The sequence below is a fragment of the Phasianus colchicus genome, chromosome 2 (assembly GCF_987193195.1).
Source record: "Phasianus colchicus chromosome 2, bPhaCol1.hap1.1, whole genome shotgun sequence".
Taxonomy (NCBI): Eukaryota; Metazoa; Chordata; class Aves; order Galliformes; family Phasianidae; genus Phasianus; species Phasianus colchicus.
Window position 1 is genome coordinate 77,583,952 of NC_143437.1, and position 17,145 is coordinate 77,601,096.

At 38.0% G+C, this 17,145-nt stretch overlaps 1 protein-coding gene across 3 annotated transcripts in view; it reads left to right on the top strand.

Moving 5' to 3' along the window:
• The window catches only part of ME1 (malic enzyme 1), a 156,160-nt gene that overhangs the window by 132,456 nt on the left and 6,559 nt on the right, over window positions 1-17,145 (top strand). For all 3 annotated transcript variants that reach the window (XM_090136084.1, XM_031611295.2, XM_031611296.2), the window contains 3 exons: window positions 10,254-10,359; window positions 12,222-12,364; window positions 14,624-14,797. In XM_090136084.1, coding sequence (XP_089992210.1) covers window positions 10,254-10,359; window positions 12,222-12,364; window positions 14,624-14,797 — 423 coding nt within the window. The remainder of the gene's footprint in view (window positions 1-10,253; window positions 10,360-12,221; window positions 12,365-14,623; window positions 14,798-17,145) is intronic.

The following is a 17,145-nucleotide window of genomic DNA, read 5'->3' on the forward strand; positions in this document are numbered from 1 at the left end:
TCTGCCGCTAATTTGCTAGTCAGCCGAGAAGCCAGGTTGTTGCTCTTGGTACTCACAACTCATTCCTTTCACAGTTTCTAATTTTTTAGTGCTTCAGTGACCGTATACTTTCCTCAACGCCTTCTAGCTTCAGAGCTCTCAAGCAGGGCCAAAACCAATCATTCTCTTACACAGTTCGTAAGTTCCTTTCTTCTGCTTGTTCTTTCTGGTGGGGCTTTACTTGGGTTTTGTCCAAAGAGCAGTCCACTGAATTTCATGTCCTGCCTGAAGTATATTTGTGAACTGTTCGTGATAGCCAGACATAACAGTTGTCTGAGATAGATTAGGGCTGACCACTACTTGGCTTGCTGGGGAATTTGGGACCAGATGTTGATGCAAGCAGTGGGAGTTAACAGTGCACATTTCAAGACCATGCTGGTTGTCCTGGAAGATCTGTGGGCAATGGTCACCAAGCCGGGCAGAGGTGGAGAGGTTTGAGAAGGGGTGGCCACTTCCAGCTGTGGTATATTTTGTGGCAGAGCCAGCTGGAACTAGAGGTTGGTGACACTACAGTGCCAAGCCTGAGCTGAGTGTGAGGAAACTTGTTCTTGGTCAAAAGCTCTGCAAATCTTGCCTTGGCTTTCTTCTGATGCTGGATGTCCTAAACAAAAATTATAAATAAATAAATATTAAAAAATCTTAGGCCTCTTGAGGCTGGTGTTTTAACTGCCAGGAAGTCATATTTACTGTATGTAAGTAAATAATTAAGTTCTTCCTGGTACCATTTTTCTGGTCTGAGAAGGAATGCCGTGCTTTACATACAGTTAGGAAATTACTCTGGCTTTAGCTGACTGAGGAAAAGTGTTGCAAGAGTCAAGAAGCTTTCCAAACTCTTAGAAATGAGATAAGAGAACAGGAACATTTTTGAAAAAGCTGAACAATAGGAAGGATTCTATTCCTAGAAACCTTTTCATTATTGCTAACAGAAGATTTCTCAAACCACAGAATAGCTCACCCATTAAACAACTTTTGCTTAACCTAAACTGACTCTTATTTCTTACTGCTATCAAAGGTCTATCAAGAAAACCTGTACAGTGAGAGTCCCTTAAGATTTGTCTTATCAAAAACTGCCTGATCAAAAGTAGTGTCCTGGAAACCAGGAGACCCTTTCAGTCCCAGAAATATTCTGATCTCTTGCTTTAACAGTATGAAGAATAACAGAACCTCTAAAGACTCAGCAATTATTTTGTCCAAGTAAATTATTTTTTACATCTATTTTTTTTTTCTGTTCTGTCCTTTGATCACTGATTTTGTAATGCATGGTTATAGATTTAATCATTGTTTCTCCTTTCATCTCCTCTGAACAGCATTTCAACAAGTATAATCCAAAGAAAAATAACCTTGGGAATTTTGTTGACCTGAGTATGAACATCTTCCATCTTTTCTCCCTCCACCAGCCCCAAAAGTTGCCACGAAGTCACTTACTAGGCTTTTGCAGCTGATTTTTCCTTTGTGGGTTTTTAATTGTTCAAGTACAGCTGTGTTTTCATTTTCTTGTATATTATGCTTTTCTTTTTCCCTTGGGAGCAATTTTTCTTCATTAAACTGAGTTTGATGACCAGCTTTTCTGCTATGTTGTGGTGAAAGAGCTGGTGTGAGGGTTACGTTTATTATACTGTCTACAGTTTTGCTCTCTGATTCATTCTGAATACCTTGTAATTCTCATATTCTAGAGAGCATGTTTTGTTTATGCTATTTATTTATTTGTTAACCAGCTTATGTTGTTGCTTTTGCACTCTTGTGTGCTAGGAGGTTCTGTCATGTAGTTGGGACTCATCTTTAACTCTGAATTTTGTCACAGGGACTGACTGGTATATGTATATTGGACTATATTAACACATCAATATATATTGTCTCCCAAATTCTTTTTCTTTCCTATTTACTATCCTCATTTTCTTCACTTAATGATACTACACATAAGTGTGATATGTTCTGAATGCATTTGATCTTCTTTAAAGCTGCCATAATGTCATGCTTAGCTACGTCAGTGACAAAATCTTCACCCATAATCCTGAAAGACAATGCGTTCATTTGTGTCAAGTAGCTGAGAAAACTTAAGAAGAGTTTTATGATGTTCATTTGAGGGGGTTGATCCCAACAAAATAAAAAGATGATGCTCACCATTGTTTATATTTTAGTTAAGTCCTGCAAAAAATTCCTGCAGGGTAGTTCTTGAGCTGCCTAGAGTGATTGTGCAAATAATAAATAAGTTTTAATATTTAAAGGGAGTGTACCTATGCTGCAAAATATAATCTAATTCTTTTGTGAAGTTTACCTGTAATTTGCAAGATTGTTTGTATGCCACCTAATTTCCAGTGAAAAAATGAAATTCCATAACATGGGAATAAATATCATCCTTCGTTTGGAAGAGTATATCAACATGAAGTATATTGGTCTTGGCAATTTTTCACTCTGTGTTTTGTACTTCAGCACATCAACACTTTTGTCTAATTGAGTACTTTGTATTTTAAATGTCCATCAGATACGTGATTTCATCCCCTGTAAGACTTCTGGGCAATCTGGATGAAGTGGTGCTCAGGGACATGATTTAGTGGAGGGTTTTTAAAGTTAGGGTAGCATGGTTAGGTTGTGGTTGGACGGTTGGACTTGATGATCTTGAAGATCTTTTCCAACCTGAGTGATTCTATGATTCTATGATTGTAAGTCCAAACTGAATAGCAAGGTCAGTGCTCCAAAATACTGAACTCTAAGAGGAGGACAACAACAGACACCAAAATGTTAGTTTTCTGTGGTCTTAATTATTTAGAATGAAGATTCCAAAGTAATCCTGTGGATAATCCTCTAAAACATTTTAGGAGGGGCATAGACTTTCACAGTTCCCCTTTTCCTACTCACTTTTGAATATCTCTGGCAATCTTATTTGGAAACGTTACTCATAACTAGTTAATTGACAGTGGGAACAATCGTCTTTAAAATTCATGGCTTAGTCAAAATTTGATACATACATAGTTCAATCTTGTCTTAGAGGTTGGTGGAAAACAAAGGACATTTGAGATTGACAGAATTACAGTGCCATCTAGGTGTGGTTGCTCACCTTACAAACAGCGCAACTCGTAGCACGTGAGTGATCATTTAGTGCTCAGAATCCAATCTTGACTGACTGTCAAGATTGTCTGAATGTTACTGATTTTTTTTTAGTATGCTTCTAATCAGTTTTGTAAATAATTGCTTAAAGAAAACCTTTGAACTTTATTCTAGGTTTTAAAACCATTTTATAATGGGTTTAATGTTCCATATGTTGTTTTATGTTATGTCTGCTTCTTCTGTGAACTTTTTAGTAATCTCTGCCTTCCTGTTTATCAACAGTCAATTGTTCTGACTCTACTTCTGTCCTTTATCAGATCATTTATGTCTGACTGCAACTGCCCCTAACTTTTTGAGCCAAAAGACTCTTGCATCTTAGCAAAGATGCAATGTCTGGGATATCTCCAAGCATCATAGTCACTTAAAGCAGTCTCTGTCTTATTTTACTCATGTACTGACTCAGTGATGTACTCTCTGTTTGTTTTTTCTGTTATTCTCATGACACTCAAAACTGTGCAGTTTCATCTTGAATTTATCTTGTTTTATATGAAGTATAAATTTTGCAGAAGGAAAATGCATTAATTTGTCTTTGAGTGCTTATGAATCATTATACTTGTGACTCGTACTTGAAAAGTAATCTATGAAAACAGTTGAAGAGAAGGCAAAAGGCTGATTGGTGGGGTGTATTCAATTAACACCCACATTATTTTCTTAAAAAGTGACACCACCAAATATTTGGATGTTAAATTTGTTGCCATGCAGCTATTTCCTCTTTGACACCGTATGCATTGGATGTCCGGATGAATTGATGACCTAATCTAGATGGTTTATGATTTCTTATGCTTTGATATTGCAGTGAAGGATAGTTTTGCTCCATTTTATTTCTGTTGTTCTGTAGGCTCCCAACTTGCTCTACTTCTCAGATCTTCTTGAAATAATTGTCCTGCCTGTTATTCTTTTATGCTTATCTATGGAAAGTGTATTTTGTTGCTCAGAAGGACTTACATCTTCTGACAGTGTGTTTTTAAGTTGACATCAGAATTATAGTTCTTACCTAAATCTTATGTTTTACTGCCAACTGCCAATTATGACATTATCTGGTCAAAATGTGGTGGGTTGCTCTTATATTTTTTTGTTTGATTGGTCGTTTGCTTTTGTTTTCTCTATCACAGGAATTGGTATCAAATTATGTTAACTGTGTGTTCAGGATTTTTGTTTCTAAATGAGGTAACATAGGAGTGCCTGTCACCTGCAATTCCTTGATCTTCAGTGACATCAGTGACATGCTCATATCCAAACTTTGTTGTTTTTTTTTTTTCTGTTTGCTAAGTTTGGTAATTGATATTAACCTTGAGTTCTGCCTACATAGGGCATCCCATAGTTGATGCCTACAGACATGGAGTTGAAGCCATGTAAAGATTATCTCCCAACAGAGGGATGTTTCACCCTTTCTCCTATGATTCCTAACTGCATTTTTCCCCCTTTTTCCTTGATGCTTTAATTATTGTTTTGCTTAGAACTCTGCAATAAAGAATTCATTTAAGAAAGAAAAGAAACCACAACATTTTTCCTGTTGGAAATGCTATGCTTTTTCACTTTTTATTTATTTATTTATTTATTTATTTATTTATTTTTGGCTATAGTTCTCATGTTCTTCTGTGGTTCTCATGTCTCCAACATTGAGGAAACCTTAGATGAATTTATTAATTTATCTGAGTACTGATCTCTGTTCTCTTGTTTAAATAAGCTGCAGTTGACACAGCCAAATGGAGGCAAGTATTTATATAAATAGATTTGTGCCTCCCTGGTTGAGAGATGGGACCAGTGCCAGTGCAGCGTCTAATGTGGGACAGAGCAGTCATCAGGGTGCTCTGGCTTGCTCTCATCTGCCTCTGAGATGATGGAAATAGCGAGTCTTGGAGAGCTTCCAGCCATGCCACTTGCCTGCCTTATGTAAAGCTGCTCTGCTCTTTAGCATTGGTACGCAGGGCAACTCCTGGAGGACCAGCTCAAACAGGCCATGGCATTAGATTTCTAATTGGTAGCATTCATGAGATTTGCCTCTTCATTTTTTCTATTTCCCATATATATTTTTGCTGTGCGGCCTGGGCTCCTGTTTTTACAGCTGTTTTTGATGAGTTTTCTCAGGGTTTTTGATGGGTCAGTTTTGTTTGTTATCTGACCCTCCATGTGATTCTGTGGTACGATGATATGAACAATTTTCTCTGGAAACTGATGTACGTTTGCATGAAGCCCGATCCAGGGATATCCTTTCCTTGTGATGTTTATCAATCATTGTAACTAACATCTAATATTAAAAAAACAACAAGAAACCCTCTAAAGCTGAAAACTGCTTCCAGTTCACATCCAAAATGCAAGCAGTTTTTCATAAAACTGTTAACTATTGAGTTACGCGACTTCACTGTTCTCCTTGGATTCCAAATCCCAGTGTACAAATCACTTGTTTTACTATTTTTAATGACATGTAATATCAATGACTCTTTCTTATCCATTAGAAAGTATAGATGTTTTAGGTTTGCCAAGATCTTTCGTTCATAATGTCACCATCAGAGAATGCTGCTATTGTTTCTTTATCTCTGTACTTTGTCTGATGAAGTAACACAGTCCACATTGTAACGCATTTGCTAATAAAGAATTTAGCTCATATTACTTTCCATCTGAGATACTACAGTGGCTTCTAATATAGCAACCTGTCTGTTTTGAGGTGCCTTTGTGCTCTTTTGTTCAAATCCAAAATATACCATTGGTTTCTCGATTCTAAATGATACTGTGATACAAGCAATATTATTCTCCTCTGAAGTCATTTCTGGTATTTTCATTGATTCTTTGGACTGAGGTTTTGTCAATCTTTTGAGAATAACTCTCTTCACCTTCAGCAGTTTGGAGAAAATGCATTGTACTATTTATCTAGGCAGGCTGAGAATGCATTAAAGATACTGTGGTTGTCTTCCTAGTATTTCAGTACTTAGTTTGGGGCTTTTTATTCAAGCAAATTTTGCATGATACACAAGGAAAATTACCTATTCTATAAAAGTTAATGAAATACTGTGAGAATATGTGCCATTCAGAAAGACTTGCAAAATGAAAAGTTGTCTTTCTTTCCTTTTCTTCTATGTATTTATTTTTATTAACTTCCTGGGATGCTGAATACATTTAAGAAGCTAAAACAAGGAGAATATACAACCTCTTTTCTAACTTTACCTTCTTTCTTCTGTAGAAAGAGTGTCTTCCCATTTGAATAACTGCACAGCTATCATGAAGGGTCTGTTGGTTTGGCTGTGAATTTCAGTGTAAAAGACTTTCTGCTTGTATTCAGGGAGTGTTATCTGATGCAGGAAACATGCTTGATATAAATCATAGATAACAAGAAATTCAAGATTATTACTGTCTGTTGCAGATGAGTCTTCAAAGCTCTGTCTGAACAGTGGTGCAATAACATCCTTTGATGGGAATCCCTGCTAAAATTCCTCCCCTGTGTGGCAATTCTTTAGTCCTGCAGTAAAACAACGAGAATGTATTCAGACTTGGTGTGCTAAAAGGGATGCATCTTTAGATCACAGATTTTCTGAGCACTTTTCATTGACTGAGTGAATTTTTAATGCTAAATGATCGAGACAGTGGACTCAGAAAGCAAATACGTATGTTACCAAAGATATTTCAACTTAAAAGTATTGGGGCTTCATATAGAGTCCATTGGAACTCTTTCTTAGTGTTAGAATATTTTGCCTATTGAAAGAAGTACCAGTGAGCTGCATGCCATGTTACTGTTAGGATTATGCCAGGAGGCAGGCTTGAGGCTTCTGGAAAACATTTGATTGCCATGCTGACAGGTCTGTCTGAGTTGTATCTCTCCTGAGTCAGGAGTGAGAGGGTACAGAAAATGGCAGGAAGCCAGAATGGGCACCCCTGAATTTTAGTTTCATCCTTTTCCATCTATGGTGCGACAAAATCTCAGTGAGTTCCCTTTTTTTTTCTGTAGGTGTTCTGGGGGGCACATTTGTAGGCCTCTACTAAACAGACTTGCATCTCCCTAGTCTAAAGTCAAGCACACAGAAATTAATTGTTTCTTCCTTCCTGCACATTTCTTCCTTCATGCAAAGCTTCTCTGTTGGCAGGGCACTAAAGGGTGCTTGCAGTGCTTTTCTCAAACTTTGTATTTTTGCTGAACTTAGAATTTATATTCCCCAGATTGGTGAATTCTTAGCTAAAGCACTGTTCTCTAAATCATCAGAGTTTTGTAACCAAATTTCAGAGAAAGTTTTTGAGAAGGCATTGTGTAGCTCCTTTACGATCACTGAATTAACAACTAAAAATATTTCTTCAAATCTATTATAATATATACACATGTAAAGTGCATATATGTATATATATATATAACCCTAGATTTCTCTTACAGACATTTTCCAAGCAAAAATCTCTATGTACATAGCTGTTGTTATTTTTGCTAAGCCACAGAATTGAGTATTACATTTTCAGTTAACATGCTAGAAAAATATTTACTTGGAGATGTGATTCACTCTGACTAATGGGATCTAACTAATTGAGGTCAAAGCCAAATAAAGAAGTTTAACTTTTCATTTTTCTTTTCTTTTTTTTTTAGAATGGTAGAAATTAAATGTGTGAAATTGAGATAGGTTAGAAGTGATAGCCAACGGCTTGCAAAGGGATGCAGTGGATCACATCTAGCTTACTGTTTGAGTACCCTCTCATAGCTAAGTTAATGAGATGATCATTAGTGTCAGTAGGAAATGGGGTCTGGAATCCTTGGGGTTATGTCAATAGGGGGCAGTTCTTCCATGATTTTGGTTTTGAAATGTTGGAGTTCCTCCTCAGTAGCCAACCAAACATAAGACTGTACAAAGAAAAGAGTGCCAATGTATTTCTCCATAAGTAAGTCAGCCTCTGGCCTCTTAGCTATTACTGATTATGGAAAAACAGAGCATTTCATTTCCCCATCAATCTGCATGTTCCCATGACCAGAGCTGCAGACCTGTATGCTCTGAGGGCCTGGGGCAGGCTGAGGAGTGGGCCAGCCAGTATCATAGCTCTTAGAGGAGATTTATTTTATATTGGGTAGCCTCTGGGGGACTGAATTCAAAGACCAGTTTGAAAATTGGCTTCCCTAATAGCTGTCTGATAAGCCATCAAAAAACAGGTTAAAGGAGAAGAAGGGGATGAGAGTTTTCCACAGCGCCCATTTCCAGCTCCCACAAAAAAAAAAAAAAACAACCTTCCTTGATGTCAGGCTCTTTGTAGCACCTCAATTTCAAGCAACTTGCCCATCCCAATGTATTTCATTACTGCATTCTAAATTATTCCTAGCAACAAGCTTTTAGCCAGGAGGTTATATGTACAGTTGTTCTTTAATGGCTTAAGAAAGTCATACTTTCCCCCTGTGAATATGAAGGGAGACTGTTTTGAAATGGATGCAACTCAGATGTGTGTGCACAGACTGTGGTGACATCTGCTGGAGTACTGGAAAATGGCAGATTCAAAATGCATGTTGATTGGGAAGTGATTGAAGCACAAATATGTCAAAAATTGTCTGTAATTGCAGCACTCTCTCAAGGCTGAGAAGTTTACACTTTACCCACAAAGGAAACTAATTGCCTGTATGGCGGGATTTCTCTGGTAATATTTCCAAGAGAACCCTTAAGACCTGTATATATACACACAAATATAAGCCTCTTAATTAGAAAACTGTATTTTGGTTACTAAAAAAAAGGACCCGAGGAGTATAAATCTCTGGAAATTCGTTGTCATCAGGGATGAGTCAAGAGGAGCTGGCACCCTGAGGCAGAACAGCTGACCACATAACAGATGTACCCTGCTTCCTGTGGTACCATCTGGAAACTTTACATACAGCTGAACATAAAAATTTGCCTTTCATTTGGTGTACCAGTTCCTGTGGTTGCTGTTCAAGGAGCAGCAGAGGAACTCCAGCATTGCCACACTCCATTGTCTAATGTGTACTAACAGATCGTTCATTCTTGTTAAAATTAAGCAAAAAATGCCACTTAAAAAATGACTTGAACCCAACAGTATGTGCAGTACTAAGCTGAGTTAAAATAGTCAGATTAGCAGACTTCAGTGAATTCTGTTACAAAACTTTCTGGGATTAAGGAAACTTTTTGTATTATTGGTAGGATAAGGCATGGCTATGGAGGCAAGGATACACATCTGTATACAGCTAAATTATATTTCACATCCTATTTTCCTCCTGCACTTCCCTACATATCTGTATCCTCTTCTACCTCCTTGAAGGGTAAGGTGTTTGAAGGTCTGGCACTGTCTCTGAGATTTGAGTTTGAAAATGCCCACACGGCAGTGGGACTGGAAGAGGCATACATTCTTTAAACAGCTGTTCTGCTGTGTGTGTATAGACAAAGGTCCATGCATTTAGGCAATGAATGTAATGTTTACAAATGCGGTGCCCTTCATGCCCCCATTCCATGCCACTTACACTGAGCTCTGAGCCTGTCAATGTGCTATCCTGTATAGCCCCTTTTCCTGCATCTGCCATGGAAACCCTGTTGGGCACCAAAGGAAATTGCCAGTGTAGATCACACTGAAGTTTGTTCCACAGCTAAGGCAATTTTGTTAATTAAAAAACAGTGCACTGAGCAAGTGGTTAGAATATTTTTTATCCTTAAGAATGAATGAATGAAGTACAAAGAAGTGTGAAGTAAAATAGTCTTCCTTATACTTTCCCCTGTATAATCTCTATTTTTAGGCAAGAACAAACCTGAAAAAAACTGAAAAAAGCTTCCTGTCCTGGCACTTCTGTGTTGTTTGTTGTATAACAAAGAGTTTGAGCAAAAGTATGACAACTTTAAAAATGCTTAAAAGAAATCTGTGATGCATTCGCTTAATTGTTAATACAGTTGGTTTCTAGAGCTTTTATGAATATAAAGTAAAATTATTGAATTTAATTCCTCTGCTTCTTAGAGAAATAGATTTCTCCTGAGCTATCCTAAGTGTGTTAGCTGTAAACAATGTAACTTGTTCTAATATGGTATTTCTTGACAGATGCAGAAGCAGAAGTGAAAATAGGACGTGTAGAACCAGATACTTCGTAAACTGATTATCCCAGGATATTAGGTTCCAGAAAGTTTACAGTAAATATCTTTTTCTTTTCCCTTTCTCAGGGCCGTGCCTCATTAACAGAAGAGAAAAGTCGTTTTGCACATGAACATGCTGAAATGAGAAATCTAGAAGATATTGTTAAAGATATAAAACCATCTGTGCTAATAGGTAATTTCTTTTACTTTAAAGCAATGACCTTATTCTTTGTTTGAAGAAAAAAACAAACAGAGATGTGGCTTTGTCTGAAGACAAGATCAAGTTCCTCTGAACAGAGTTTGCCTTTGTGGTTTTTTAAAAAACACCAGGAACATAATGGGCTCTATTAAGCAACCGAACAAATATCAGCTATCCAAGCATGTAACACTGCTCTCACTCCAAACCATCAGTTTTACGGGAAAAATAATCCAACTTGTTTTAAGCATCTAATAGAGAAGCTTATCACTTTCCTAAATTACTTCTGATCTAATGAGGACAATGTAATACAAATGACCTCAAACTTGGACTGAGAAAACAGAGTTAAACAAATGCAAAGCTGTGTAATTATGAGCCACTTGTATCTGAATATTCTTTTCCTTCACATTTAGGTCCTTAGCCACCAGTCCTTTGTGAAGACCAAAACACAGGTTTTACAAAGGCTTTTGGTTTTGTAAAAGTTGCAGGGTTTTGATCTCAGTGAAGAATTGTTCAACTATCCGCAGTTTGGTTGTTGTATTTCAGGAAAGAACAGCAAGTACTCTTGAATTGTTACTTAATATGTAAAACTTGAACAATTATCTGCCTAGTAAAATCATTTAGGAGATGCTAGAAAATCTGAAATGCCACGGTGATAATTATGCTATGTTTTGGCTATGCCTTGAACACACGGCCCTTATGCAGTAAAATCTGCTTTTTGACAGTGATCATAAATGAGGCAAAAAATTTGGCGTGGGTTTGCGTGCTCTCCTTGTGCAGGCACCAAGCTGATCTTTAGAATGGGCAGTGTTGGTATGCACCTTTAGGCATGAGTGATGAGAAGTTATAGTGCTGACCCAGGAGAGACCCAAGCTGCAGACTTTCATCTCCTGGCCTGCATTTGGATCCTTTCCTACTCCCCCACCTGAGCACTCTTTCCTGCTGTGGAAACTCAGAATGCTGTGTGGAAAGCAGAGCCAGGTGTCAGGACTCTGAGCAAGGAAGAGGCCACCTTCTCTATAGCCTGTGTGAGAGGTTTTCCTGAGAATATGGACAAATAAAGTTCACTCAAAGGACTGTTTATCTGTTTCCCATGGAAAGCATGGCAATCAGAAGCCTGACTCTCGGATTCCCAGCTCTTACAGGTTAGGCAGAAATACACATTTACATTGACATCCCAAAAACATGATTTCCTTCTCCCCTCCTCATTTTTGGTTAGTGAAGCATCTGAGATACTATACAGAAGCTACACGTCTACACTGCAGCAGAATCCAACTTAAATTAGATGCTTTCATGCCACAAGACTGGCACTTAGTCCTTCTGGAAAGCATTTATAAGTGTGGACAGGACTGGGGAAAGAAAACCATTACTTTTAATCTCTGGTAGGATGGAAAGTGTTGTATTTTAAAAGATTGTTGCTGTCAGGGAAGCCTTAGACTTTTAACTGAAATTATCTGACAGTTGAGGCTGGAGATGACAGCATGACCAGCTGTAGGAAACAGAGGCTGTCATTTATCCTCTTCTTGTCGCACAAAAAATTGAACACTTATAAACTCTGAGAAGTCATGAGACTTAACAGACAGAGGTACACCTATTTACTCAGTAAAGTGAAAAGTTCACCAAAACTCTCGGGGATGTATAGACCCTCTCTTACGTTGGAGATAACACTTAAGTTTCACAATTGCAAAATCTTGTATACAAAGCCTTTTATTTTAACCACATGTGTTAAGAAAAGGGTAGAGTTACATTTTAGAAATGAAGGTATGCAGTAAAAGAAATACTGTTCTTCTAAGTGTGGCATGTGTTACTTACCTGGCACTAATTACATTTTCTGCTTGTTGTGTGTTTTTCTTCCTTAGGAGTTGCTGCAATTGGTGGTGCTTTCACTAAACAAATTCTTCAGGATATGGCTGCTTTCAACAAAAATCCTATTATTTTTGCTCTCAGCAATCCTACCAGCAAAGCAGAGTGTACTGCTGAGCAGTGCTACAAATATACAGAGGTAACCAGAGAGTAATATGTAGTATTATGTAGTTTAAAGTAAACTTCAAATTTAGAATGGGGAAAAGGTAGAGGGTGAAATAACTGATAATGTTGCTACCTGTAGCTAAGATTTAATTGAATTAAGTGACAGATTTTATCGAGACAATTTCACTGAAGTCAATACAAGCTTACACTCTCATTTAAAAAAAAAAAAGCATAATATTTGTTATAACTGAAGGATCAGTAACTGTCAGTTATTGAAGTCTTATGCCTGTTTTTGTACAGTACCATTTGTTTACTGCTGTGTTAATAGCAGTATGCACTTCATTTGAGACATTACAAATACACTTTACAGTAAGAAAGTATGTCAGTAAAGGAAGAAAATCATTCAAATATTTCTTTATTAATAATTACTCCACGTGGAGTAATTGACTCCTCTTACAAGGATTTCTATGGAAATATAGGTGAAAATAATTTATTATTGTCTTATGGAAGTGCTAATGCACACATTATCCCATAATTCAGTCTGGAATTTGCCATGTATGAGTAGTTGACTGTATGTATTTTATGGTGGCTCCTGTTTGGATTTCTTTCTGAATGCAGGGCAGTTTGAATGACTGCTTCGGTGTTTAAAAGACAAATTTAGCATGGCCATTGCCCACTGAAACGTACACAATTACAGTGCAGTGCAAGAATCAGGGAAGCAGACTGCATGAAGGGCTGGCTATAATGGGTAACAGCATCTGGCAGGCAGAGAAAGGGATACACTGAAGCATTTGATCTCTCACCAAAACATATAATAAACAGGCCAGGAAAATACTGCATGACACCAAACTAAACAGAATTATCTTCTGAAGAGCAAATACAGTATATTTTAAAATGCACACTTTCAATTCTCTAAAATAGGCATGGATATTTCTGATACAAAGTGCCTCTGAAGTTTTAACATGACATTTATCACCTCAGTAATGCTAGCATAAATGAAGGCCAGCTTCTCTTCCCCACCTCAATTTACTGCTTAAATACTAGGGTGCTCTTTCCTCAGTTAGGCAGGAGCTCAGAACCTTTGGTGCAGAGCCTCTGAGATATCACTTCTGTGATATCTGTGCTCTGAAACTGAAACTGATTGATACCAAGCCTGGTACTCCAGCTGTCTGTCAGTGCTAAGCTATTAGTAACATCAGCCTTGCTTCTCCCTCTGGCCACCCCATGTGCTTCTGCCTCTATCTGATGGCAGCACCAGAGCAGGCCCAATGTAGCCTCCCTCCTGGTCAGCAAGGAGGGTGCTCAGAGCATGCAGCACTCAGGTTCAGTCCCATGTGCTCTGCCATGTAAAATGAGTTGGCTGTTCTTTTCATCCTCAGGACAAGTGATATGGCATAGTTTGTATCATCCACACAGCTAAGCTCACTGATACCCCCAAACAGGTTAGGTCTTCCGTGTTGCCTGCTGGTTCCAACCTGTGTTTGGTGCCTGGGATCTGTCTGGGACAGCAGCACCATCTGGATCACTTGGCACTACCCAAAAGTCTGCTAGAAAACAGGTGTAGGTCTATTAGAATTGGGTGTTCACACACTAGCTCCTGAGCTGGTGTCCAAGCCCTACTAAGTGTGTTACAGTAGGTGAATCCACACAGTTCTAACAGAGAAAATCCCATCACCAAACTGTGCTATAGGTGCACTGTGGAATGGCATTCCTGGGACAGAACTGGCAACTCTGTCCTCCACTGAGCTGTGGGGTCACTGGAGAGGCCTAGAGGTGAGATTAGCAGCTCTGCCTTTCACAGCTCCTTAGAAATTGCCCTGTCTTTCACAGAAATGTGCAACACTTGCTGGCATTGGTGCCATTTTTGTGGTAACGTTGCTGTTGTTTTGGGAAAAAAAGTCCAGTAGCATCAACCATTGTTACTGTGACAGTATTGTACCTTCCTCTCTTACAGCTGTAGGTATCTACTTTCTTCCCATGCACCCTTCTTCTGGCGTGGACTCACAGAATGAATAATTGGTGCCAGCCTTCACCTCTTCCTCCTCTAAACTGTACAGATAGCTATCATTCCTGAGCATGGCAGTATGTACTCTGTGGCATCAGGTAGAAACAGACAATCACAAGTAATTTCTATGCTGTTGAAAATTTCTCAGTCAAACTAACACTCTCCCAGAAGAAAGATTAACTTGAATAAACCAAGCTTCCACAGGGGTCAATATTTAAAAGGGTATATGAAATATATGAACAATGTACTTTCAAATAACATTTCTTTGGTTTTCTCTTTACAACGTAGGGACGTGGCATTTTTGCCAGTGGAAGTCCTTTTGATCCTGTCACTCTTCCAAACGGAAAAACTCTATATCCTGGGCAGGGTAACAATTCCTACGTGTTCCCTGGAGTTGCTCTTGGTGTTATTTCATGTGGAATGAAACATATTGGTGAGGATGTGTTCCTCACAACTGCTGAGGTACTGTATTAAAAATTATACTAATTAAAAATATAAACTAAACTGGTAATAATAAAAAATTATACAGAAATAACTAAATATTATCTTTAAAACTGAGAAAAGACTTTTTTTTTTTTTTTTTTTTTTTTGCTAGGGTCTTTATTTACAAGGATAGGATATTTATTTTAACAAGGTAATACTTGGTCCAAAGGACATCTGATGTAAACTTCATGTTCTGTTAGAGAAGAAATGAGAGAAACCCTTTGGCATTGTACTGTCATGGGTGCCCATGTACAGTTCACATACATGTGCATACAAGTTTAATTTTAGACTTGTATTCTGATGTTGGTAGCTTTGGGTGACTTTTGTGGGTGTTCTGCTTGCAAAAACTATTTGAATTTCTTTTTTTTTTTTTTTCTCCCTTTTTGTTAATGTTGAGTAGAGTTGTTGGTATCATTTCTGGACCTCTCCTGTCAACAGCTGGTGAACGTGCTCCATTGCTTTCTGGTTATTTGCACCTCAGCTTGAGGTGATGTTATTCTTCCCACTTTGATTCCTATCCATTTCTGCACTGGTTCTTCTCTTTCCTCAAGCAATATATTATCATCTCTGTTCATCATTATTATCCAGTTTTTTTGTCTGTTCTCCTTTATTTCCATTTGGTAGGTGAGAGACAGAGCAAACACATTTCATTTTGGGAAGTCATTGATCTCTTCTAAAAATTGTTCAAAATCTGACATCTACAGTCTTACAGTATGACACTGCAAATGCACAGGATTGTCTCTTCAGCACACATCAGAGAAGAATCTGGCTAGAGGCCCTTCATCTAAACAAACAAAATAACCAAGAGCTGTTGAAATCAAATGCTTTTACACAGGTGTTTTTTTATGTATTTTTTAAAAATTTTTATTTTTAACAAAAACTCCCCCAAGGCCATAAGTCAATCTTTCTGTAGCTGATATTTTTGCTTAAGAAGATTGTAAGTTTCTATGCTTTTCTGCATCCAACATCTTTGCTCATCTTCTATAGGCAGATAGCATCCTTACCACTCTGCTCTGACCTTATCCTTGTCTCTGCATTCTCCTGCCTTCTTGCACTGTCCTGAAGTTCCTGCCTCCACTGCACCTGCACCAATGTAATGAGCCTCTCAACGTTCAGCTCTGTCCATGCACATTCATTCAAAGCCTAATGCTTTTTTCTTTCCTTTGTTAATAGTACAGAAAAAAGCATGGCTAGCCCCAGTTTACCAAGGTAACTGTCATTAATCTTCATTCTGTGCAATGGTGATTTTTACCCAGTGCAGTTTGTATCCATTTGCCATCCAAACAAGTTCATGAAATTGCAGTGTCCTGATCCTTAAAGAAGCTGTATGAGAAGATGGAGAACACATCAGTAGTGGCTTACACAGAATAAGCCCATAAGCAATGAAGTTAGAAATTACAGAATAATCAAAAAAGAAAAAGTTGCACCAGATAGCAAAAAAAAAAATGCCTGATGCAACTCTAAAGGATATTGCATTCCAGCATCCTTGCTCCTTGTGTCCTCTTCATGGATTAAAGGGAAGAAAGTGGCCCTTTACCATCACCCTGAGGCAATTTGTAGGCAACATATTTCTTTGACTGATGGTATGTGGTATGAAGCTTTCTTCAAGGGCAGACACTTGCATGCTGCCATTGCTGGGTTTCTGATATTTTGTTTGAAGGTGCATACTACAGCATCTTTTAAAAGGTTTGCCAGCAGCTTGCCCTCTATGAAAAAGACATTCACAATTTCCATCTTTAAAATTAGTAGAAGGCCCAGACTGTCTCCACTAGCTTTAACCATCCTAGAAGTAATGATCCATCTCATAAGTCTTTGGGTAATTATATCCTCCCTTTAAATCCTCCCCTGTAATTTCAGTTGGACACGGTGATCTTCACTTGCTGGTCTAAACTGCTGTGTTAAACAGTTGTCTTATTTCATTCTAGATGTTGCTTTTGGTTTGGGTGAAATGACTCCATGAATGTTGACAAATGAAAGGTGACACGTGTAGATCAAACTGTGTTTTAAGTTGCAGTCTGCTAAGTCACCAAAAACTCATTTTGAACCAAGAAACTTAACTGGAAATAAAATGGTATCAGAAATATTGAGGAAGTTCTGAAATGCTATCTTGAAATAGATGTTCTCTCCCAACTCTTACTCTCTGCTAAAGATTTCCCTACACAAAGTACCCTCCCCCCTAATAAAATCCCTAGTAATGCTTGACATGTGAAACTATTTTTTCCTGCATAGAGAATCTATATTGGCTCCAGGTCCAATGAGTAGCTATTTGCAACACACCTGGAACTGAAAGAATTCACATTTGGTCTTCTTCACTATGTGAGAGGCAT